The sequence below is a fragment of the Dasypus novemcinctus genome, chromosome X, assembly GCF_030445035.2.
Source record: "Dasypus novemcinctus isolate mDasNov1 chromosome X, mDasNov1.1.hap2, whole genome shotgun sequence".
Classification (NCBI taxonomy): domain Eukaryota; kingdom Metazoa; phylum Chordata; class Mammalia; order Cingulata; family Dasypodidae; genus Dasypus; species Dasypus novemcinctus.
In genome coordinates, this window is record NC_080704.1 from 75,257,139 (window position 1) to 75,283,305 (window position 26,167).

Here is a 26,167-nt window from a genome sequence, read left to right on the forward strand (position 1 = left end):
GGTATCAGCCTTGGGACAGCTCCCTCCCTGTGCTCCCACGCAACTGCTACTTGAGGGCGCCTCTACACCACGGCCAGTTCAATGACCCAGTTCCAAAGCCCCGCCCCGCCGGGTGGGGTGGGCTTCAGCTGGAAACGCCGAAAACAGACTCTAAGATCCGAAATCCCAAACTTCGCAAAATATTCCCCAATCAGCTTTCAGATGTGTCCTCCTCCCTCACTGCACCCTACAACAGTCTCTCAATTGTGTCCCCTTATTGTCCAAAATCCAATTCCGTTGCAGATCGGCAGCCGGACCTGTGGGGATGGAGCTCCAGGAGGAAGCTCTATCCCCCCTGTCCGACGACTAAACCTTCCCCCGCTTCACCACAATACACCGTCTGTCTCCCCAAATCAATCTGCAAAGGAGTCTTGTCCCAACAATCCCTCAGCCAGCCCAGTATCCGCGAATTTCTCAGCACCGCAAAACCTCCAGAGAAAGGAAAAAAAAAACCAAAAACCCTGGCCGCCGCGGCTCCGGAGCCGCAGGAGCGCCTGCTACCGCGTCTCCGCCCACCCCAGGAGGGAACTTCCCGTGCCCAGCTGGGACCTCCGTTTATATGTTATAGACGTATCCTCTCTGTTACCTTCCCACCGAATTGACGTCCAGACACCTTCCAACCAGCAAAAATCCCCGAAACAGCGCGGTCCCAAAGAGCCTTCAACGCTGACCAACCGCCCCCTGCAGAGACACTACCAGGTAAGCTCACGCAGCCACCATCTTCCCAGCATCCCCCCACCATCTTCCCAGCATCCCCCTTATGTTTTTTAATGTATGTTTTTGAGATGTATATGTCTTCAAAAAAATACAATTTAAAAAAATGATGGGGTGGGGAGTGGGTTATATGGAAACCTCTTATGTTTTTTAATGTAACGTTCTTTGTGACCTATTAACTTTAATTTTAAAAAGTGTTAAAAAAAAGCCAAATGTCTAAAATTCAACAAAAAAAATTGACAATGCAGAAAAGAATCAGAAAAGGTTGGCTAAATTGAAGGAATAAAATAAAATGACACAAACCATTAATAAAGAGGATAAGATATAGGACATACTGGACAAGAACTTATTAAAAAATTCTCTTAAGTATGCTCAAATAGCAAAAGGAAAACACAGAAAAAGAACTTAAGGAAATCAGGAAAATGTCTGTATTAGTCAATTCTCCAGGATAACAGAACCAACAGGAGATAGATAAATAGATGATAGATTGATAGACAGACATGGGTATAGACACAAAGACAAAGACAAAGACAAAGACAGAGACAGATCTAGATCTGTGTGATGGAGCTGGACTCAGATTTGTCCACAAATCTCTCCTGTTACTTTTACTTTTACCAGAACTGTAGTTGGTGCTGGGGTTTAATGTATACCCAGGGGACCTGAATCTCTGGACTGACCATGTGATAGCCAGGCCCTGAGCCTCAACTGACTTGCAACTCTTATACTCTGGTTTATTGGACTTACCCCACTCAGCTAACATGGAGGTGAAGAAGGTCAACCACTACACCAGGGAGCCAAAAGTGCCTACAACTGAAAGCAGGAGAATTGCATCCAGCATCCATCTGGAATCTAAGCCCCCTCTTGATATAGAGGTGGAGTGGACACAACCATTCTAAGGTCCACAGGATGGAAGAATAGAGTATGGATTAGAGTAGACTTATTGATATTCTATTTATGAACTATTGTGATTAGTAATCGAAGAAAATGTGGCATTGGTGTGGAGAAAGTGGCCATGTGGCTGCTGGGGGTAGGGAGTGGGAGGAAGAGATGTGATGTGGGGCCATTTTCAGGACTTGGAGTTGTCCTAGGTGGTGCTGCAGGGACAGTTACCAGACATTGTATGTCCTCCCATAGCCCACTGGGTGGACTGTGGGAGAATGTGGGCTGTGATGTGGACCATTGACCATGAGGTGCAGCGGTGCTCAGAGATGTATTCACCAAATGCAATGAGTGTCTCATGATGATTGAGGAGGTTGTTGTTATGGGGGGAGGAGTGGGGTAAGGGGGTAGGGGGCATATGGGGACCTCATATTTTTTTAATGTTAAATTAATTTAAAAATATTTTTAAAAATAAAGATATAGATATAGATGTAGATATCGTGAGATTTATTACAGGAATTGGCTCACGTTACTGTGGGGATAGGCAAGTCTGAATTCCATAAGGCAGGCCACAAGCTGATAACTCCAATGGAGGTTTTCAATGAATTCCCCATAAGAAGGTGGCTGGCTAAAGTAAAGTTGGAAATTCTTCCTTCTAACTGCCTAAATCATTAGTTTTCCCTTTAAGCCTTCAAATGATTGGGTGAGACATCTCTCATTGTTGAAGGCAATCTCCTTAGTTGACTGTAGATGTAATCAGCCATAGATGAAACCAACTTAAATAATTTAAACCCATGAAATATCCTCACATTACAATTAGGCCAGTGTTTGGTTGAATAACTGAAATAAAAAATTCCCCAAGCAGGTTCAATAGCAGAATGGAGCTGGCAAAAAAAAATAATGAGCAAATGTGAATACAAGACAACTGAAAACAGTTCAGCCTAAGAAAGAAAAAGAAAAAGAATTAAGAAAAGTGAGCAGAGATTATGAGATTTGTGAAACATCATTAAGCTACCAATTTGTGTATTATGGGAGTCACAGAAGGAGAACAGTTCAGCCTAAGAAAGAGAAAGAAAAAGAATTAAGAAAAGTGAGCAGAGATTATGAGATTTGTGAAACATCATTAAGCTACCAATTTGTGTATTATGGGAGTCACAGAAGGAGAAGAAAGAAGTGGGCAAAAAGAGTATTTAAAGGAATAATGGATGAAAACCTCCCAAATTTAATAAAGGATATGAATATACACATTCAAGAAGATCAACAAACTTCAAACAGTAAAAACTCAAAGAAATCCATACCAAAACACATTATAATCAACTGTTGAATGACAGAGAATCCTGAAATCAAGCAAGAGAGAAGCAACCCATCATGTATAAGGGAGTTTCAATAAGTTTAAGTGCCAAATTTCCTATTACATACAATGGAGGTGAGAAGAGAATAGGACGACATCTTTAAAGTGCTGAGAGAAAGAAAAGAAAAACCTTGACAAGCAAGAATTCCATATCTGGCAAAACTGACCTTCAAAACTGCAGAGGAGGATAAATAGATAGATAGATAGATAGATAGATAGATAGATAGATAGATAGATAGATAGATAGATAGATAGATAGATAGATAGAAGATGGACTGAGAAATGAATAGAATGATATATAGAGCAAATGTGGCAAAGTATTAAAATTTGTGCATCTTGATATTGGGGGGGCCTATGTTACAATTCTCTGTATGGATTTTGTATTATTTTTTCCATCCATCCTGTAAATTTGAAATTATTTCAAAATAAATGTTTAAGAAAAAAATGAAGGCGAGATTAAGGCATTTCCAGATAAACAAAAGCTAAAGGAATTCATCACACTGCACCAGCCCTACAAGAAATGCTAAAGGGACTTTGTTTTTCAGGATGAAAGGGAAAGATACTACACGCTGGCTAAATCTGTATGAAGAAATAAAGATCTCTGATAAAGGTAATCACATGGTTAAATATAAATATTGACTTTTTGGATCATTACTCCAATTTTTAATGCTTTCATGATCTAAAATACAAAAGCATAAAATGTAATTATAAATCTATGCTGTTGGACACATAGTGTATAATGATGTAATTTGTGATAAGAACAATATGGTAGGGGACAGAGGAGTATAGGAAGATCATTCGCATATGCACTGAAGTTAAATTGGTATCAAAATACATTAAATTGTTACAGATATAAGATGTTAACTTTGAGCCCCATATAACAAACAAAGAAAATATCTTTGAAAATATATACAGGGAAGCGGATGTCGCTCAAGTGATAGAGCTCCCGCCTACCATATGGGAGGAACCAGGTTCAATCCCTGGGGCCTCCTGGTGAAAAAGAAGAAGAGAAAGCATGGCTGTATGGTGAACCAGTGCCCACACAAATGCCCACATGGTGAGCACAAGGGCCCGCACAAGTGCCCATGTGGTGAGTGCAAGTGCCTGTGTGATAAGCCAGTGCCTGCACAAGTGAGTCAAGCAGTAAGATGACGATGCATCAAAAGAGAGACAAGGGGAGACAGTCAAGGTGGAGCACAGCAGAAACCAGGAACTGGAGTAGCGCAATTGAGAGGGAGCCTCTCTCCACATCAGGGGACTCCAGGATAGAATCCTGGTGAAACCTAGAGGCGAGAAAATGAGAAGACAAAACACAGACAGTACAAACAGCAGGGTGGGAGGAGGGGATGGGGGAAAATAAATAAATAAATAAATAAAATCTTTAAAAAAAAATATATATATATATATACATAATGGGAAGTGGATGTGGCAGCTCAACCACTTTGGCACCTACCAACCACATCAGAAATTCCAGGTTTGGTCCCAGTGTCTCCTAAAAGAAGACAAGCTGATGCTGCCTACTGATGCTGCCTCCCAATTCAACAGAGCTAGATGCCACCCCCACCACAAAAAGCAGTCAGCAGATGCCACAGCCTGCAGGGAGCAAATAGCTCAGCCCATTGGGCACTCACCTCTCATGAGGGAGTTCCCGGGTTGGGTTCCCAGTAACTCCTGGAGAAGGCAAGCAAAAAAAAATGAGCAGACATCAGCTAAGATGGAGTTGAAGAAGGACAACCACCACACCATGGAGCCTAGAGTGATTACAACTGAAAATGGGAGGATTGCATCCAGCATCCAGGTGGAATCTGAGCCTCCTCTTGACATAGAGGTGCAATGGACACAACCAATCCAATGTCCACATAGAAGAGGTGGCATTGGATTGGGAAAAGTGGACATAATGGACAAAGGGTATGGGGAAAGGCAGGAAGAGATGAGAGGTGGAGGCGTCTTCGGGACATGGAGCTGCCCTGGATGGTGCTTCAGAGGTAATCACCGGACATTGTAAATCCTCACAGGGCCCACTTGATGGAATAGAGGAGAGTATGGGCCATGATGTGAACCAATGTATATGAGGTGCAGAGGTGCCCAAAGATGTACTTACCAAATCCAATGGATGTGTCATGATGATGGGAACGAGTGTTGTTGGGGGGGGGGAGAGGAGGGGTGGGGGAGTGGGGTTGAATGGGACCTCACATATATATTTTTAATGTAATATTATTACAAAGTCAATAAAAAATAAAAAAATTTAAAAAAAAAAAAAAAAAAAGAAATATACAGTGCTCTGTTCAGCTAAGGACCTTGTAGTGACAGTTCTTTGTATTGAATGATATAGTTAACTGATAATTGCTAGAGAAACTAAAATCACCGTTTGAAATTGTTGTCCCCCTATGTTCCTACCAGGGTGATAGTCTCTAAAATATTAATCAGAGAAAACTAATTAAGCTCAGGAAACAGAATTGTATTGTAGAGTTTTGAAGATTACATTATCAAATCATAGAAAATGTATTGAATTATAGAATATATTCAAGTAATTCATATTATGGCAATAAAATATTGTCTAGGTCAATGGTTTTTAAAGCCTGGTTCCTGACCAACATTATCCCATTACCTGGGTCCTTATTAGAAACTCAAATTTTTGGCCCACCTTAGACCTCCTGAATCAGAAGCATTGGTGGTAGAGCCCAGGTAATTCTGCTGCATGTTAGAGTTTGAGAATTGCTGGACAGTGATGATTAGTAGAAAATACAACTGAGTTTATAAGTAGCAAATAAACTATATATAAATGATTTAAAAAAAAAAAAATGAGCAGACAAATGAGTGAACCATCTGGGTGAAGGGGGGATAAAGTAAATTTTTTTAAAAATACTTTAAAAAAAATAATATATATACATAAAAGAAAATGAGAAGGGATTCTAAATGATCCACTACAAAATATCAACTAAACACGGAAGTAGAAAGTAATGGAAGAAATGAGGGACAAAAAAGTAAAAGATTTACAAAAACCAAATAGAAGAATGGCAGAAGTAAATCTTTCATTATCAGCAATAACTTTAAATGGAAGTGGAATAAACTATACAAACAAAAGGCAGAGATTTGCAGAATGGATAAAAAAGCATGATCCAACCATATGCTACTTAAAAGAGGCTCACTTGAGACACAAAGACACAAATAATGGAATGGAAAGTAAAAGAATGGAAAAACATATTCCATGCAAATAGAATCCAAAAGAGAGCTGGGGTGGCTATACTAATATCACATAAAATAGACTAAGTCAAAACTAAAAGGGTGAATTCATCAAGCTATAACAATCACAAGTACATATGCACCTAAAAACAGATGCCAACATATATGAAGAAAACACAGACAAAATTAAAGGAAGAAATAGATGGGTAAACACTAACAGAAGGAGACTTCAATATGCCACTTTCAATAATGGATACAGTGGATGCTGTTTGTGTTAACTTGGGCTCCTGCATGTAATTATAAATTGGGTTTATACATTGTATTGTATTTTATGATCTTAACATGAAGATGATCTGTAATGGATGGAAAACCTACCCCCTCCAAAAAAAAGTATGGCCTTGGGTCTGCCTTAAATAGTATAATCCATGTTCATTCAAAAAATGGCTGGGAATGTCTGCTTTCTTTACCTTACATTAAGTCAGCATTAATGTCAAATTATTCTTTTCCAAATAAAGTCTTCCAACCTATAATGAAGTAGTTATTAAAATAAATGTAATGATATGTCTACTAAGTACAAGTTAATGTTTTATTTTGCTAAAATGCCTTGTAATATATTTGATATAATTACAATTTAGTATGTTTCAGAGGCTTAAAACCCATTTTCCTCATTTTACTTAGCTGAATTTTATCTGGATTTTCCGAGGTTCTAAGTTTAACCTGCACATGCAGTATTTTCGCAAAGTTTGCAGCTTTTAACTTATTTTGATCATCTCAATCAATGCAGAAAAGGCATTTGACAAAATCCAGCATCATTTTTTTTCACTTTCTTTCTTTTTTCTTTGTCTTTATTTATTTAATGTTACATTAAAAAAATATGAGGTCCCCGTATACCCTCCACCCCCCTCACCCCACTCCTCCCCCCATAACAACAACCTCACCAATCATCATGAGCCATTCATTGCATTTGGTGAATACATCTCTGAGCACTGCTGCACCTCATGGTCAATGGTCCACATCATAGCCCACACTCTCCGACAGTTCACTCAGTGGGTCATGAGAGGAAATACAATGTCCTGTAACTGTCCCTGCAGCACCACCCAGGACAACTCCAAGTCCCGAAAATGCCCCCACATCACATCTCTTCCTTCCACTCCCTACACCCAGCAGCCACCATGGCCACTTTCTCCACACCAATGCCACATTTTCTTCGATTACTAATCACAGTAGTTCATGAACAGAATATCAGTAAATCCACTCTAATCCATACTCTATTCCTCCATCCTGTGGAACTTAGAATGGTTGTATCCACTCCATATCTATATTAAGAGGGGGCTTAGATTCCACATGGTTGCTGCATGCAATTCTCCTGCTTTCAGTTGTAGGCGCTCTTGTCTCCCTGGTGTGGTGGTTGACCTTCTTCAACTCCATGTTAGATGAGTGGAGTAAGTCCAATAAACCAGAGTGTAGGAGTTGCAAGTCTGTTGAGGCTCAGAGCCTGGCTATCACATGGTCAGTCCAGAGATTCAGATCCCCTGGGTATACATTAAACCCCAGCAACAACTACAGTTCCAGTAAAAGTAACAGGAGAGACTTGTGGACAAAGATCACATCTAAGTCCAGCTCCATCACACAGAAATACAAACTCCAAAGTAGGGCCAACTGACATGGCACTGAACTCCATCTGCCATGACCATAGAACCTGTGGGTCTCTGGAGCCCTCAGAAGACAAAATACCTGGGATTGTATCTACTTTAGCTGTCTCTGGGACTCTGCTCGGGTGTGCATAAGGGCAACCCCTCTGATAACCTGCCGGCTCTTTTTGGAGACTCATAGCCACATAAACTCATTTGTCCTTTCCATTTCCCCCTTTTACTTAGGTCAAAAAGCATTTTTAACTCCTGGTATTATATGTAGATTGAGATATTCTGCTGGTCCGAGTTGACCTTTTTATTCAAGGTCATTTCCTAGTTACATCATCAGCTGGTACTTGGTAGTAATCCCTCGGCGCCAGGGAGGCTCATTCCCGGGAGTCATGTCCCACGCTGGGGGGAAGGCAACACATTTACATGCTGAGTTTGGCTTCAAGACTGGCCACATTTGAGCAACACGGAGGCTCTCAGGAAGTAACTCTTAGGCACCCTACAGCTCTAGGCCTTGTTCTTATTTCAGGTGCACAGGCTCACAAGCATAGTCATTTCAAAGGCTCATTGTTGGACCCCAGCATCATTTCTTGATAAAAACACTTCAAAGGATAGGAGTAGAAGAAAAGTTCCTCAGTATTAAAAAGGACATATATGAAAAACCCAGAGGCAACAATGGACTCAATGGGGTAAAGGCTGAAAGCTTTCCCTCTAAGATTGGGAACAAGACAAGCACACACATTGTCACCACTGTTATTCAACATTGTTCTAGAAGGTCTGGCTAGAGCAATTAGACCAAAAAATAAATAAATAAAAGGCATCCAAAGAAGAAAAGAGGAATTAAAACTCTCACTATTTTCAGAAGACATGACCCTCTATTTAGAAAATTTTGAAACGCCTACAACAAAGCTATCTGAACTAATAAATGAATACAGCAAAATGACAGGATATAAGATCAACATGAGAAAATTAGTAATGTTTCTGTATATTAGTACTGTATAATCTAAGAAATAAATCTGCAAAAAAATCCATTTACAATGGCAACAAAAAGACTCAAATACCTAGGAATCAATTTAGCCAAAGATTATACAGGACCTATAATGAGACTGCAAAAAGAAATCAGAGAAGACTTAAACAAATGGAAAGCTAATTCATGTTCATGGAGTTGTCAATCCTACCCAAACTGATTTATAGATTCAATGCAATACCAATCAAAATTCCAACAGCCTACTTTTCATAAACAGAAAAGGTAATTACCAAATTTATTTGAAAGGGAAAGGGCATGCAAATAGCAAAAAACATCCTAAAAAAGGAGTGATGCAGGAAGACTCTAGCACTGCCTGTCCTTGCTCTGTTTTACCAGTGGTCAAATCACTACACTATTGGCTTAAAGACAGGCACATTGATCAGTGGAACAGAATTGTGAGTTCAGAAATAGACCCTCACCTTGACGGCCAACTGGTTTTTACAAACCTACCAAGTCCACATTACTGGGACAAAACAGTCTCTTCAAAATATGGTTGAACTTGATATCCATAACCAAAAGAATAAATGAAAACTGCTATCTCACTCCCTATAAAAGAATCAACTTAAAATGGATTGAAGACCCAATATAAAAGCCAGGACCATAAAACTACCAGAAAAAATGTAGGGAATATCTTAAAGCTCTTGTGATAGGTGGTGGTTTCTTGGACCTTACACCCAAAGCATGAGCAACAAAAGAGAACATAGATAAATGGGACCTCCTCAAAATTAAACACTTTTGCACCTCTAAGGATTTTGTAAAGAGGGTGAAAAGGCAACTGACTCAATGGGAGAAAATATTTGGAAATCACATATCTTATAAGGGTTTAATACCCATGATATATAAAGAGATCCTACAACTCAACAATAAAAAGACAAACAACCCAATTAAAAAACGGGCAAAAGAACTGAATAGACATTTGTCCAAAGAAGAAATACGAATGCTAAAAAACAGTTCAACATCACTAGCTATTAGGGAAATGCACATCAAAGCTACAATGAGATATTTCACACCTATTAGAATGGTCACTATCAAAAAGATGGAAAACTACAAGTGTTGAAGAGTACGTGGAGAGATAGGAATGCTTATTCACTGTTGGTGGGAACATAAAATAGTACAGCCACTGTGGAGGACTGTTTGGCAGTTTCTAAGGAAGCTGAACATAGATTTACCATGGGACCTAGCAATACCACAACCAGGTATATATCCAGAAGACCTGAGAGCAGTGACACAAATAGACATCTGCACACCGATGTTCATAATGGCATTATTCACATTTGCCAAAAGATGGAAATAACACAGGTGTCCATCAACTGTTGAATGGATAAATTGTGGTGTACACAAACGATGGAATATTATGCAGCTCTAAGAAGAAATGAAGTTGTGAATTAAATGACAACATGGATGAATCTGAAGGGCATTATGTTGAATGAATCAAGCCAGACACAAAAGGACAAATTCTGAATGTATACATTTAGTTGTGTATTTTGTGTAAACTTGTGGCGTTAATACCTAGAATATAGCTTATTAGAAAATAGAATAAGGTTAGAGAATGGAAAGTTGAGGGTTAATCTGTGCAGAATTGGTAAAAATTGTTTGTAAATCTTTGGAAATTAATAGAAATGGTAAAAGCACATCACAGTGTTTGTAACTAGCAGTGGTAATATATGGGTATGACTGGTTGAAAGGGAGAGTCTAAGGTCATGTATGTTACTAGAAGGAAAGCTAAAAAATATAACATGAGACTATAGAGCACAGCAAAACCTCCTGTGAAATATGAGTATGGATAACACTGCATATATAAGACTGTTTTTCTTTGAAACTGAACAAACATACGTTAATGTTACAAGATGATGATATCAAGCAAAAATAAAACCAAGGCAAAATACGGACAGTAGCATATAGCAATATATTGATAATTTTCCTTTAAGGGTAAAAAAGGTAATATACTAAGTGAAAGAAACTAGACAAAACACACTATCATTTTTTCTGACTCCATCTATACAAAATATAAATACAAATAAATTAGAAAAATGGAAACAGAATAGCAGCTATGTACAGGAGGGAAAGCATAGAGAGATTTAGAGGTGATTATAAAGGGATAGAGCTTTTTCTATTAGTCTGTTTTTTGGGTTTTTTTTATTATTAGTTTTGGGGTTTATTATTATTATTATTGGAATAATGAAAATGTTCTAATAATGACTGAAGTGATGAATGCACAAATACATGATTATACCAAATACCACTGATTGTATACTTTGGATGAATTGTATGCTTTATTAATATGTATCAATAAAATTGATTAAAAAAAGAAAAAAACCACAATGGGATACCACTACTAGAATGTCTAAAGTTTAAAAATATCAAATACGGATGAGAATGCAGAGCAACCAAAACTCTTATATACTGCTGATAGGAATGCAAAATACTATAGTCACTTTTGAAAACAGTTTGGCAGTTTCTTAAAAAGTTAAACATACGCCTACCATGTGACTCACTTTACTCCTAGGTATTTAACCAAGAGAAATGATAAAACATACACTGATACAAAGACTTGTACACAAATGTTCATCTCAGATTTATTTGCAACACCCAAAAACTGGAAACAAGTCTAATGTCCACCAACAGGTAGCTAAATAAACAAAGTAAGTGTGTATAAATGCAAAATTGCTCAATAATAAAAAGGAATGAACTACTGATATATGTAACAACTTGGATGAATCTCAGAATAATTATGTTAAGTGAAATAAGTCAGAGAAAAGAAACTCATACTTTATAAATCCATCTATATAAAACTCTAGAGAACACTAACTTATAGTGACAGAAAACAAATCAGCAGTTGCCTAGAAATGGGGGTTGGGTTTGGGCAGGGGATGGAGGATATCACAAATGGGCATGTGGAAATTTGGGGGTGTGATAGATATTTCAGTATCTTGATTATGGTGATGGTTTCACGTATGTACTCATATAGCAAAACTTATCATGTAAACACCTGAAATGTATAGCTTATTGTATGCAATTATGCCTCAAAAAAGCTGGTTTTTTTTAAACAAAAAAGTATTTTTAAAAAAGTATCAATTCAAAATGGATCAAAGGCCTAAACATAAAAGCCAGGACCATAAAACTCCTAGGCAATAGTGTAGGGAAACAACTTCAAGATCATGTGGTAGGTGGGGGTCTCTTAAACCTTACCCCCAAAGCACAAGCAATGAAAAAAAAACTGATAAATGAGACATCATCAAAATTAAACACTTTTGCACCTCAAAGGACTTTGTGAAGAGGGTAAAAAGGCAACCTACATAATGGGAGAAAGTATTTGGAAAGCACACCTCTGCCAAAAGTTTAATATCCATGATATATAAAGAGCTATTAGAACTCAGCAATAAAAAGACAAACAACCACATTAAAAAATGGGCAAAAGTCTTGAATAGACATTTGTCCAAAGAAATACAAATCGTGAAAAAACACATGAAAAAATGTTCAACACCACCAGCTATTAGGGAGATGCAAATCAAAGCTACAATGAGATATCTGTTCACACCTATTAGAATAACCACTATTAAAAAAAAAAATAAAACAGAAAACTACAAATGTTGGAGAGGATGTGAAGAGACAGGTACATTTATTCACTGTTGGTGATATGTACAATGATACAGTTGCTGTGGAAGTCTACTTGGCAGTTCCTAAGGAAGTTAGATATAGGTCTGCCTTGCAACCGAGCAATACCAGTTCTAGGTATATATGTAAAATAATTGAATGCAGGGACACAGACAGACATCTGCACACTGATGTTCATATCAACATTATTCACAATTGTCAAAAAATGGAAACAACCCAGGTGTCAATTAACTGACAGAAAGGTAAACAAATTGTGGTATATTACTCAGCTGTAAGAAGAAATTAAATCATGAAGCATATGACAACATGGATGAACCTGGAGGACATGTTGAACAAAGCTAGCCAGGACAAACTAACAAATATTGTACAATTTCACAATTATGAACTGAATATAATGAGCAAACTCATGGAGTAAATAGCTACAATAAAGTCACCAGAAAATAGAATGAGGTTAGCGAATAGAAGGCCAAAATTCACATATGTGAACTGGTTAAAAAAAAAATTGTTTGGAAATGAATAGAAATTGTGAATGTACGTCATAGTGTTTATATTTATCATCACTAATATATGATTATGATACTAGTTGAAAGGGAAGTTCTAAGGTAGTGTATATCACTAGAAGGAAAGGTAAAAAAGGAAACATGGTACTGTTTAACATAGTGAACCCTCATGAAAAATGGGTATGATTAATAGTGTATATATAAGAATGTTTTTCTCTGAAACAGAAAAAGTGTAAATTAATGTTACAAGACGTTACTATAAGGGTGATATTTGGCCAATGCAAACTATGGACAGTAATATATAGTAATATATGAAAAACATTCCATCAATGGCAAAAAAAAAAGGAAATATGCTAAGTGAAAGAAACTAGACAAAAAGTACTACATAATGTCCGATTCCATTTATACAAAAAGTGTACAAATTATAGGGACGGAAATAGATTAACATGTATGGCAGGAGAAGGATAGAGAAATTGAGATGTGACTTTTTGTTTGTTTTGGGGTTTTTTGTTGTTGTAGTTTTCTCTTTTTTTTTTTGGAATAATGAAAATGCTAAAACATTGATTAAAGGGATGAATGCGTAACTGTAATTATACCAAAATGCCATCGATGGTGCACTTCAGATGGAATATATGGTTTATAAATATGTTTCAATAAAATTGATTTAAAAAATCACACGGAATGGTAAGATACCCTGAAGAGCCAAAAACATCTTGAAACTGTAGAACACAGTTGGAGGACTCAGATTTCCTGATTTTAAAATGTACTATAAAGCTACAGTAATAAAAAGTGCAGTACTTACATAAGCAGAGACAAATAGTCCAAAGGAATAAAATAAACATACACATTGATAGCCAATTGATTTTTGCCAAGTTTACTCAATGGGGAAAAAATAATCTCTTTAACAAATAATGTTCAGAAAATTGCATATCCACATGCAAAAGAATGAAGTTGGACCCTTACTTTACACCATATATAAAAATTAATTCAAAATGGTTCAATGGCTTAAATACAAGAGCTAAAACCAAAAAACTCTTAGAAGAAAACATAGGGGAAAATCTTCAGGACCTTGTGTTAGACAATGGATTCTTAGATATGATGTCAAAAGCACAAGCAACAACAACAAAAAGATAAATTGGACCTCACCAAAATTAAAAACTTTTGTGCTTCAAAGAACATTGTGAAGAAAAAAGACAACCTACATAAAATGGAGAAAATATTTGGAAAGCGTATCTCTGATAAGGGTTTACTATCAAGTATGTATTAAAAACTCCTACAAGTCAACACTAAAGGACACTAACCAGTTAACTATAACAACATACCCACTTCACACCGACTTGGATGGCGATTCTTTAAAATACAGAAAATAAAAATGTCAATGGAAAAGTAAAATGTCATAGCCACTATGAAAAATAGTTTGGCCATTCCTCAGAAAGTTAAACACAGAATTAGATATGACCCAGCAATTTCACTTCTAGGTATACACCCAAAAATTACCAGAAAACAGGTACTCAAACAGATGTTTTTACACCAATGTTCATAGCCACACTGTTTACAATATACAAAAAGCAGAAGCAACCCAAGCACCCATTAATAGATGAACATCTAAACAAAATGTGGTATATACACGCAGTGGAATATTACTCAGCCATAAAAAATGAAGTTCTGACACATGGTACAACATGGATAAACCTTGAAGACATCAAGTTGAGTGAAATAAGTCAGACAAAATAAGATAAACAGGCCACCATGGTGGGGGCAGGGCCACCGGTACTGCTGATAGTGCCGGCCTGTTGCGCCCGCAGCACTCCCTAGGCACCATGGAAACCGCCTGCAGCACATCAAGGTGGAAAACACCGAGAACTGCCGACAGTTCCAAGAGGTTCTCTTCACCACCCACAATTCGGTCAACCACAGCATCAACGGCATGATCCTGTTCCACGAGACCCTCACCAGAAAGACATCCAGGGAAAGCTGTTCAGAAACATCCTCAGGGAAAACAGCATCGTGGTGGGAATCAAGTTAGACCAAGGAGCTGCTCCTCTTGCCGGCACAAACAAAGAAACCACCATTCAAGGGCTTGATGGCCTGTCCAAACGCTGTGCTCAGTACAAGAAGGATGGCATTGACTTTGGGAAGTGGCATGCTGTGCCGAGGATTGTCTATCCAACCTTGCTATCCAGGAAAATGCCTACACCCTGGCCCACCACGCCAGTATCTGCCAGTGGAATGGACTGGTACCCATTGTTGAACCAGAAGTCATTCCCAATGGAGACAATGACATGGAACACTGACAATATGTTACTGAGACGGTCCTGGCTGCTGTGTACAGCTGCTGTGTACAGCTGCTGTGTAGCCCTGAATGACCATCATGTTTACCTGGAGGGCACCCTGCTAAAGCCCAACATGGTGACTGTTGGACACGCCTGCACCAAGAAGTAGACTCCAGAGCAAGTGGTTATGGCCACCATCACAGCTCTCCATCGCACTGTCCCTGCCACTGTTCCTGGCATCTGCTTTTTGCCTGGTGGCATGAGTCAAGAGGATGCCAATCTCAGCCTCAATGCTATCAACCTTTGCCCTCTACCAAGACCCTGGAAACTAAGTTTCTCTTATGGACAGGCCCTGCAGGCCAGTACACTTGCCACCCAGAATGGCAAGGCTGCAAACAAGAAGGCAACCGAGAAGGCTTTTATGAAGTGGGCTGTGGAGAACCACCAGGCAGCCGAAGGGCAGTATGTTCACACGGGCTCTTCTGGTGCAGCCTCCACCCAGTCACTCTTCACTGCCAGTTACACCTACTAGGACCTCGTGCCGGCTAGCCTTGCTCTAGCTTTTCTGGGTATCTTAACAGGAGCTGAAAAGGAGTGACCTTTTGACTAACCCTGGAAATTAGACAAAATTAGATGGGAGCAACTGGATACACATTACCTGTTAAATTCTTAACCAAAAAGGAAAAAAAAATCAGTACACACATATAAATATCAAAGATTTGACACTTCTGCAAAATGGTTTTCTAGCAATACTTCCAGTTCCCCACTCCTGAGTAGTCACCTGAAGAAAAGAACAGATTTTAAAATGATATCTGCTTTCCATCCAAATCACAACCACTGAACGACACTTTGAAAGCAAAGAGAAGAGAAGTGTATCTTATTAAACAATCTTAGCAGCAGTAGGTTATGAAGGAGATAGCTGCGACTGGAAAATATTCTATAAACCTGCAAAAAAAAATAAGACAAAGATTGTATGATTCCACTTGTAGAATATGAGAGAGGTTCAATTATTTGCGTATAGAAAGGCCAGGACTTGGGAATGATTTTGAGAAGGAAAAATGGTTTATCGACGGCCCGCCAGACTCGGGAGCTTTCTGTTGCAAACCCGAACCCCGAACAAGACTTTCAAGTTCTTGTTATACAGAGAGGAAAGGCCAAATGGTCCTTTTGTTTCAGTTTTCAATAGGCTTGGATTAGCATATATATCTTCCACTTCCTAGGTAAGCTTTTAGCATGGACTTCATACATTCTAGATAAGCTTTTAGCACATTTGGTTTGCATTTTCCCTGAATATTTAAAGTTTATAGAGTTTGCGTTGATAAACAGTTTCCTGGGACTGGAGTCGTTGCCATGGTTACCAAGGGCAGGACTGCAGCCCCCCATCATCCCACACCCACAAGTCAGGACAGACAGCCTAGGTTAAGGTTATCTCCAAAGAGACAAAGAGCCTCCCACCCATAGCCCACATCACACTTATATGAAATATGTAGAATAAGCAAACTTATAGAGACAGAAAGCAGTTTACAGGTTACCAGATGCTAGCCTGGGGGGAGAATGGGGAATTATTGCTTAATTGGTTTAGAGTTTCTGTTTACAGTGATAAAATAATGTTGGTATTGGATAGTGGTAATGATACCACAACATTGTGACTGTAATACACTGAATTGTATACTGGAAAGTGGTTAAAATGGAAAATTTTATGTTGCACTTAAGTTGCATCAATAAAAATTTATAAAAAATAAAAGACAGATAAACTGTTTCCAGTTATTGTCTCTAGTGAGGAGAACTGGGGGACTTTCAGGGGGGTTCGCACCCTTTGAATTTTGTGCCATGTTCATGTATTACCTATCTAAAAAAATTTTAATATACTTATAAAGATTAAGGAAACAATAGGTGCTTTAGGTTTCCCTGACAATCCCATGAGATGTACTTCTCATTGTCTGTTTCTGAGAACCTCTCCATTCATTTGCAGAACACTACTCATTACCAAGGCTATTCACAACAAGGTAGAAAAGCTATTCTTTATGACTTAGGAACTTTTCCTCTTCAGTTTAATCTTCTTTCCTATGGACAGCTATATATATGGTTTAGCTCCTTTTTTTCTTTCCTCTACAATTCCCCACTTTTTAACATGTGATTGAATATATACCACTCTCTCTTCATAGCTATCTCATAATTGTAATTAAATTAAGTGGGTAATTTGTTATTTAAAGTATGTTCCAGGAAAGTAGAGTCCATATCAACCTTATTCACCAGGACAGTGCCTGAAAAACAGTAGTTGTTTAGTAAATCCTTGAATTAAATTGAATTGTTTTTACATTGTCCTTAGGCCTTAGCCCATGATGTAATCCTGATAAAGCATCATGAGGGCCCTCTACCCTACTAGAAAAAAAATCAGCTCAAGATTTCCAGGGTACTCCTTATGTGTAGTTCCTTATGGGTTTTTAGAAATCTCTGGAGTAAATGATTATAGAAACAGTTATAAAGTAAAAACTTTTGGTATACTTTAAAAGTGAAAAACTGATGCTGAAAAGTAATTTTCCATCATCACACTCAGCTCTGATCAGAAAACATTTTTTAATAAGCAGTTCAAGCCAAAATCTTTGCTATCCCTTACCACAAAATTATAGCTTCTCAATATTGTAATATTCTTGCCTCCGTGTCAAAGAAGGTACTATATCAATGTTAAGGGTCAATAATAGAAGGGTACGGAATATTTTTCTACTGGACCAAGGAAAACATTCCAAAATGTTCTGAGGCAATGAAAGCACAACTCTGTGATGAAACTGAGATCCACTGAGTATACAATCTGTTTGGATTATACAAGGCAGGGGACTATATAATACAGTGAACCATGTGGTAGAAGATGGACTGTGGTTAACAGTACAAATATGAGAGTGTTCTTTCATGAACTATAATAAATGGACAATACTAATACATAGTGTTAATAATAGGGGGTGTATGGAAAAATACATCAAATGTAAGCTACGGTCTATAGTTAGCAGTAAATTTTGATGATGTTCCTTTATAACCTATAACAAATGTTCCACAACAATTTTCATTTTGATATTGTTTCACATTTACTAATAATAGCAGTTCCAAAAGACATGCCCATTACCCTGTTCTGTGTGAACAGCAAAATGCCTAAAATAACTCCATGTGCTGAAAAAAAAATACTGTTTAGATATCACTGGAATAATAGCTAGTCATACATCACCAACTCCTCTCTCCAGACCATGGTACTATTCCTACCCCAAATGGGTTAAATGCTTCAGTCTCCCTCATTATAGAGATATTCAGAACAGAGGCATCCATTGAGAAGACAGTCTGATGGGCCAGTATAATTCAAGACATCCACTCAAGTAGAAACAACAGTTGGATATTCCCATTGTCCATTCTCCTAGAGAAAAGATGAATTGGCTTTGAGCTTTATAACATAATTAATTCAGGCCACTTAAGTATTTGAGTAAGCCAGCTGCTGTCAGGAAATAGAGAATGATAAGGCCAGAAGCAACCATAAAGATCACTGACCAACTCTCTCATTTTATAGAGGAAAACATAGCATCACAAAACCAAAGACTTATTCAAGGTCATTACAGCTAGCTAGTTAGTGGCAGAGTTGGGACAAGGACCCAGGTCCCCTGTGTGCCAAGGTAGATACAGCTCCACTAAGTAAATTTTACATCACATGTACCTCAAAGACAGAACCAACCCATCCTTCCAAAAGAGCAATCACTTACTTGTTAAGTGCCCCAGCTGCCAAAGCAAGAGCTGAAAGGCATCCCAAGAGGTGACCTTAGGATAAACATCTAACACACTTATCTTTAATAGTATAGAGTGTAATAGTGACATTTTTAAAGGTCAAATGCATCATTTTAAAAAATTAAGACTAGGTTATAAAATCTATACTAATTAGTTTAGAATGTATGTTTTGGATTCTTTCAAAACATAAGTATTCATTAGTTCAAGACAGCCTAGGTATGTGTATTTGTGCATGTATATGCAGGTTTTAACAATATAATTCTTTTTTCTGACATTTATTGTATATATACTCATACATATAAAGTATATTATCCTTGGTTTTGAAGGTCTATTTAAAACTTTTGTTGGATTTTTTTGTTTAATTAAGCATTCACTAAACTATGTGAAAAGTTATGTAAGCATCAAACACAATCCTATAACTGAATTAGTCATTCCTATCTCAAATCATGAAATTACAATATGAAATGCCCAAAACATTTCGTAATTAAAGTCATGGAGTATTAGAGCTAAAAGTGAGCTTATAGATCCCCCAACCCACCCCCACCTTTGTAAAGCCACAGAACCTGGGGCCCCAGTGAAATTACTTATAAAGGTCACAGATCCCATTAGTAGCAGAATCAGCAGTGCCATAACCAGATATCCATATGGCAAGACCAGGTTTGTTCCATTATACCATCCATCATTCTTCCACTGCTCATTTGTGACCAGTGTTGATTGGTTCTTCCCCAGAAAAATCACTATCAGGAGACTATAACCCACTATAGTCCAAGACTCACACATTGGTAAAACTAGAATGGACCTTAAAGATCATTTGGCTCAGTGGTTACAATCTGATTGAATCTAGCCTATAAATATGTTTTCACTAGCTCAAATTTTATTTTTTTAATGTGAACATAGAGGGCTTTTGAATAGGACAAGCCTGCTGCATTTGACCCCAATCACCCCAGCTTTATTGACCTGCTACCAGCAGCTTCACCGTTCTGTTTTCTCCTTACCCTCTGACAGCATTTCAGCTTGCTACTCCAAAATCCAAAGCAGACATAATTAATAGCACATGAAAGTAAAACTAATTGATGGCATATATGAGATATGGCATTATGTTTTACCAACAGCAACATTTACTGCCTTACAAATAATAATTCGTTTTGGTTTTTTAGGTTAATTAGCTAAATATCAGAAGTCTGACAATTATGGCTGGTGAGACAACTCCAGTCTACTGCCTATTTTTGTACAGCCCTCTGATCTAAGAATGGTTTCAAATTTTTAAAAGGTTGAAAAAAAGTCGAAGGAAAATAATATTTTGTGACATGTGAAAATTGTATGAAATTCAAATTTCAATGCCACCCAATAAAGTTTTATTGGAACACAGCCATTCTCATTTTGCTTATATATTGTCTGTGGCTACTTTGGCAAGACAATGCAGAATTGACACAGAGACCGCATGGCCTAAAATATTTATTATCTCGTCTTTCACAGAAAAGGTTTGCGGAGTCCTGAGCAAAGAAAATGTTAAAACCACCAATTAAATGCTGAAAGGACCCAAATATTTGTACAGAATTGCTAACATCTCACCTTACACATACCTCTCGGATGCATCTTCCTAAAATGTAGCTCAAACCATGACACTCTACTACCAAAAACCTTTATCTAGCACTTCCTGCCTACAGAGGAGGGTCTTAAGTCCTTTGCATGGTCAGGTCTCATCTTCCCATTCCAACTGCATTTCCAAAATCTCCCTTCCTGTGCCCCATATTCCAGGTGACTTGAATTATTTGCTGTCCCTTTATCTTCTCTGTGTGATTCCTCCTACTTGAAATGCCCTGTCCTGAACACAATGTGACAGTAAAAAGAAGTAGGACCTTTAAGAGGAGGTCTCAGTTCTAATTCAGACTCTTGTACTTATGAGTTAGGGAAGTTACTTAACTCTTCCGAACTTCAGTTTTCTCATGTATAAAATGGAAATAATAATACTTATCATAATGCCTGCTCATGGGAGTGGCTAAATAAGTGACAAGTGGGGAAGCAGACATGGCTCAACTGATAGAGCATCCCCCTACCAGGTCCATCTACCAGGTCCAGGTTTCGATACCCAGGGCCTCCTGGCCCATGTGGTGAGCTGGCCCAAGTGCAGTGCTGCCGTGTACAAAGAGTGCCGTACCACGCAGGGGTGCCCCTGCATAGGGGTGCCCCACGCGCAAGAAGTGCGCCCCGCAAGGAGAGCCACCCCACGCAAAAAATGCAGCCTGCCCAGGAGTGGCGCCGCACACATGGAGAGCTGACACAGCAAGACGACACAATAAAAAGAGACATAGATTCCTGGTGCCACCTTAAGAGAATGTAAGCAGACACAGAAGAACACACAGCAAATGGACAGAGAGAGTCAACAAAGGAGTAAAGGGGGGAGAAATAAATAAAATAAATCTTTTTTAAAAAAGTGACAAGTGTTAGTAATCCTCCCTAGCTCCAGTACTACCTCCTCCTTTGTTTCCCTATTCCTCCACTAGGAAATGAGGTCCCCCTCCTCTACTGTCACACCTGTTATCACCTGTTATCACAGTTATCACCTGAATTCTTATGGTTCTGATCACTATCTATTACCTTATATGATAGTGATTTTTATCCATGTCATGTCTTCCTTCCTAGCCTTGGAACTTCTTGAGGGCAGGATCCATGTGTGACTCACTCTGTATACCTCACAACGCTGAGAACAATGGCTTGAATATAGTTATGTACACAAATATTTACTTAATGAATGACATGTATTCAATGAACTATATAAAATGCCTGTTAGGTATATCATGCTTCCTTGGGATATAAGCAGGGGCCACATCACTTGTTCTGAAAAATGCCTAACCTGAGTGCTTAGCAAATATTCAAACAACATTAGGGACTGAAACTGCTGACATTAAAACAAAAGACAAAAGAAAAGTGGGCAATATAGTCACTTTTTTCTTGCCATTAGTTTAAGCTATATATGTGTACTCCATCAATTATAAATAGATCACATTTAAAATGGGGAAACCAAACACTTTCCCAAGGCGGACATGTTGAATATCACCATAAAGGCAATGATCTCTGCGTACAGGGTTAAGTAAATCTAAATATTCAAACAGGACCTACATTTAATGAATTAATCATTCCACAGAATTATAACTAAAGCCTCATCTAGAGCACTGTACAAAATCAGACCCAAACAGGACAAAATGTAGAAATCAAGTTCTACCTAGGTTAGCAACTTTAAGGAAAACTGCAGCTGATTTTTGCCAACACAGTGCTCCAAGTCTTATTGCTTCCTAGAAACACTAGCCATTTGACTTGATGGCCAATTTAATAAGTTCAATAAAAAAGTATCTGTTATTCTTCCTGACTTTGACATTTTTCAACAAGACCACAGCAAGAATAAGTCTCTGCTTGCAACTACTTGTGCTCACATTTTCCTTTAGAAACCTACTATAAATTACACTTTCAGCAACTTACATTGTTTAGCCCTTTCCTTTTTCAAAGCACTTTCACATCCATTAATTCACTTGTGTCTCACAACAACTCTGTGAGGAAGTATAATGACCCCCATAGCACAGACGAAATAAGTGATTTGTGCCAGATCCCAAGATTGTGAAGCCAAGACTGTTACCCAGGTCTTCTTACTCCAATTCCAGTGTGCTTTTCCTTTTTCCCTCACACAAAGCAAGAGCCTACCTTTGTTTGGTTTCCACCCAACTTATTCTCAGAAAGTTACCCAGCTGGTACAGTGTGAGGAAGCAGAAAAGGAGTGTAAACATTCTTGTAGTCATGGCAGTGGGAAACATCCCACCTTTACCTCTAATGATCCAAAGTTTTAGAAATGAAACGTGGCTAGGTGCTGGTTTTATTTCCTACCTGTCCTATTTTTCACTCTATATGTATACTTGGAAACAGAAAATCACCACAAATATCCATGAGTCCCCTAGACCAGAATATTCTGTTGGATCTTTTGCCCATATCCAAAGTCTTTGGATTACCTAATTGTTAACTCTCACTATCTGTCCTAGAAAAGTAGGAATGGATAAAAATCGCTTCTTGCCCCTAAATTACCAAATGTTTGCCCTTCCCCAGATGTTTTACTGAACATCCTTTTTCTTACCAACCTTAATCTCTCTGATGTGCCTTAGCTGGTCGTTTGTAAGCACAAACCATTTCAGCTTATCATATACTTCACAAAGCCATTCCCTTCCCAAGGCTTAGTTAAGAGCTTCCTTTGACTGTGGATACTGCACCAAGCAGTTTACTGTAATAAACAAACAGAAAACCCCAGTATTCCCCCTTTTCCTTTCAGTGAGCCCTCACCTTTCCAACTATTTTTGTGGCACAATCTACATATCTTTCACCTCTCAATGAGCTCTATTAAAGTGGAGCTATACCTCAAAGTCTGGGTAATATGTCTTTAAGGATCAACATGTCAAATACCCAATCTTTAAGTGCTGCCTATTGTTTACTCTTAGTCAGGCCTCAATAGAACAAACCATTAAAAGATCAAACTCAACCAACGACCTGCAGGCACTTGCACAATTTATATATTCTGACCAAAACAGGCAGACAACATCTGCAAGGCAAGCACAGACCCCAAGGGGGCAAATCAGAAGAGATGCCCAAGAAAAATCAGCTAATAGCAGTAACCATAGTACTGCTGCTCCCAAGGCCTTTCTCCCTGAACTTGCTTGGCTGCATCTGCCTTAAGAAGGGCCACACACTGGTCCTAGACATGGTATTTTGGGGATAAATCCACACAAAAGAAAATTGTAATTATCCAGTATACATTTGCCAGTGACTTTACTTTTCACAATCAACTTTCAGCCATAAAGAGAAAAAATTACCACTCTATGCAATCATTGCCCTCCATTCTTCTGGGTATATACTTTGACACAAAGGGAATATTTGCCCACACTGTTTTGGGGACATTTATTATTCTTTAATTTATTTCAGGCCTGTCAAACAGCAGACATCAATCTCCACACAAGGTGGTGGAAGGGGGAGCACCACAGCTGAGTCAGCTATGACTGTGGAGAAAAGTAATTTCAGGGAGTGCCCAGCAGCCCCCAGCCCTGCCCCTCTATTTATTCCCTGAGGACCAGTCTCAGGGAATGCCAGGGAGTGTGTAGGTCTTCATTACACCCTCAAGCAGAATTCAGTGGCATGTGGGCCCATCCAATAATTCTGAGCATAAACTGATCTTGACCTGAACCATAGATCAATATATTAAAGGGAAAATAAATCACTGAGGTAAAGGTGATTTCCTTAGGAAAAAAACTTGCCACGAGGAATTTTTTAACATCTCCACACTTATCTGTGGCAATCAGAGGCCAGTGCAAAACCATTCCTCAAGTTGCTAGCCTTAATTCCCAATTTTTTAAGAGGTGCTGGGGAAGTCCCTTGGTCAGCTTGGCTGGAGCCTTGCCCCAGACACAGGTGCTGAACATGCTCAGCAGTATAGGAGATTTGGAATCTGCCAAGCAGGGGTGATTGCAGAGCAAGAGTGTCCCAGGCACAGCTACAGATCCTGTCTTATAAAGGTCAAGGCCACTAAAAAGAAAGGCCCAAAGTTCTTGAAGCCACCACCATCCACTTTCACTGACTCCAATCCCGATGTGTCGGCAAATCAATTTGACTCAAATACCTGGGCTTGGGAAACACCCTGAAATCCCCCCTTCTCCCTTGCAGCGTGGAAGGGTTTAAAGCCCAGAGGTCACAGGTTCAGGGAAATAGCCATCCAAGCCTTACACTTACTTCTCATAGCGCTGATAAGCGTATTGCCATCTTTGATCACGTCTTTGATGAATTTATTGGTCCTCTCCAGCTCCTGCTCATAGCATTTGAGCCTCTCCCGAAAATCAGGGCTGTCCAGGTAGCAGTCGCTGAACTCCAGCGGAGGATGTCCCATGGTTCTGATGGAGGGGGTTGGGGGAAGAGAGGAAAGACACAAAGACCAAGAGCATCAGCAGCACAGAAAAAGAAGCAGATGGGGTGGACTTAAGGGCGGGACCCGCTTCTGAACCTCGCAGACTCCTTCCCATTGGAGGACAGGTACCTGTTCCGATGACGCTCCTAGAGAGAGCTGGCTAGTCCGTATGGAGAATGAGCGGCCTGGCGGTTGCTCCGGCGGACTAAGGGAACTAACTAACACAGTCGGATGCCGGCGAGATACAGCCTAGCAAGCAGCATGCCCACAGGGCATCGCCTCTCCCGACAGGCAGCAGAAACCGCCGCCCGCTCGCCCCCGGAGACAGGCCGGAACCTTCCCCAGCAATTGCAAACGTGACACCTCGACCCGCCCAGGGTGTAGGCGGAGGCGAGGGCTGGGATGCGAGCGCCTCTCTTCTTCACCCTGCGCTCCCGAGCTAGCTGTGGATTTCCTTGGCCGAACTCCGCGGGCAACCCGGATTGCACTGTCTCCTCCCCCTTCTTAAAGCGAGCGCCTCCGCCCCGCCCCAGTAAAGCCGGAGTCCGGAGCCCAAACGCTCGGAGTTCTTCAAAGGTCGTTCTGGAACCCTATGATTTCGTCACCAGGGTCCTCCGGTTGCTAAGTTCTTCTTCTTCCAAGGAAATCGGGCTGCGTTACTGTTAGGCACCGGAAGAGTTAACTCGAGGCGGCCAGGAAACGAAGCCTTCCTTAGTCAACACCCCAGCGGGAAGAGGAGGGCGGTAGCGCGACGCACAATAGCTGCTGTAGCCAGGCGCTTCCCTACGGAAACTGGGAACAATCGGCGCCCTAGGACTCCAGCTGGAAAGCGTGGCGGCCTGGGAGATGTAGTCTTTGCATTTTCACGTCCCCTGACTCCTCCCTGCGGTGTCCCCACCACCCAGCCAGGGAGGCCTTTCTCCCAGAACAACATTCCTAGCCTGCCTCAGGCTCGCTAGCCCAGGCCTGCCTTGAGGGGCCAGTGTGCAGTAGGAGGGTCTGCATGGCGTAGTTTCTGAAACTGGAGCAATAACCCAGGAGGACTCCATTATGGGCGACCCTATCTCACTTCCCACTTTTTGGCTGAATTGTTTATTCTTTTTCCTTCCTCTCTTTCCAGCCTTCCTCTGACCTACCAACTTCTTTACATCTTCCTTTCCCACATGTCTAGGTCCTAGAGCTCTAATTCTCATGGGCCTTCGGTTGAGGGGTTGACTCCTACTCTAGGATCGTTTTTTTAGGCTCAGAACCC

General features: G+C 39.6%; 1 protein-coding gene and 1 pseudogene across 2 annotated transcripts in view; one reads left to right on the forward strand and one right to left on the reverse strand.

Moving 5' to 3' along the window:
- The window catches only part of OPHN1 (oligophrenin 1), a 540,428-nt gene extending 514,682 nt beyond the window's left edge, over positions 1-25,746 (reverse strand). Inside the window, exons 1-2 of one of the 2 annotated variants that reach the window (XM_004482489.3) lie at positions 25,045-25,746; positions 24,744-24,901 (exon numbers count right to left, since the gene is read on the reverse strand). In XM_004482489.3, coding sequence (XP_004482546.1) covers positions 24,744-24,897 — 154 coding nt within the window. In that variant the 5' untranslated portion in view covers positions 24,898-24,901; positions 25,045-25,746. The remainder of the gene's footprint in view (positions 1-24,743; positions 24,902-25,044) is intronic. The other variant, XM_004482488.3, reaches the window with a different exon arrangement.
- On the forward strand, positions 13,090-15,753 carry LOC139438117 (fructose-bisphosphate aldolase B pseudogene; annotated as a pseudogene).
- Positions 25,747-26,167: the final 421 nt, after the last annotated feature.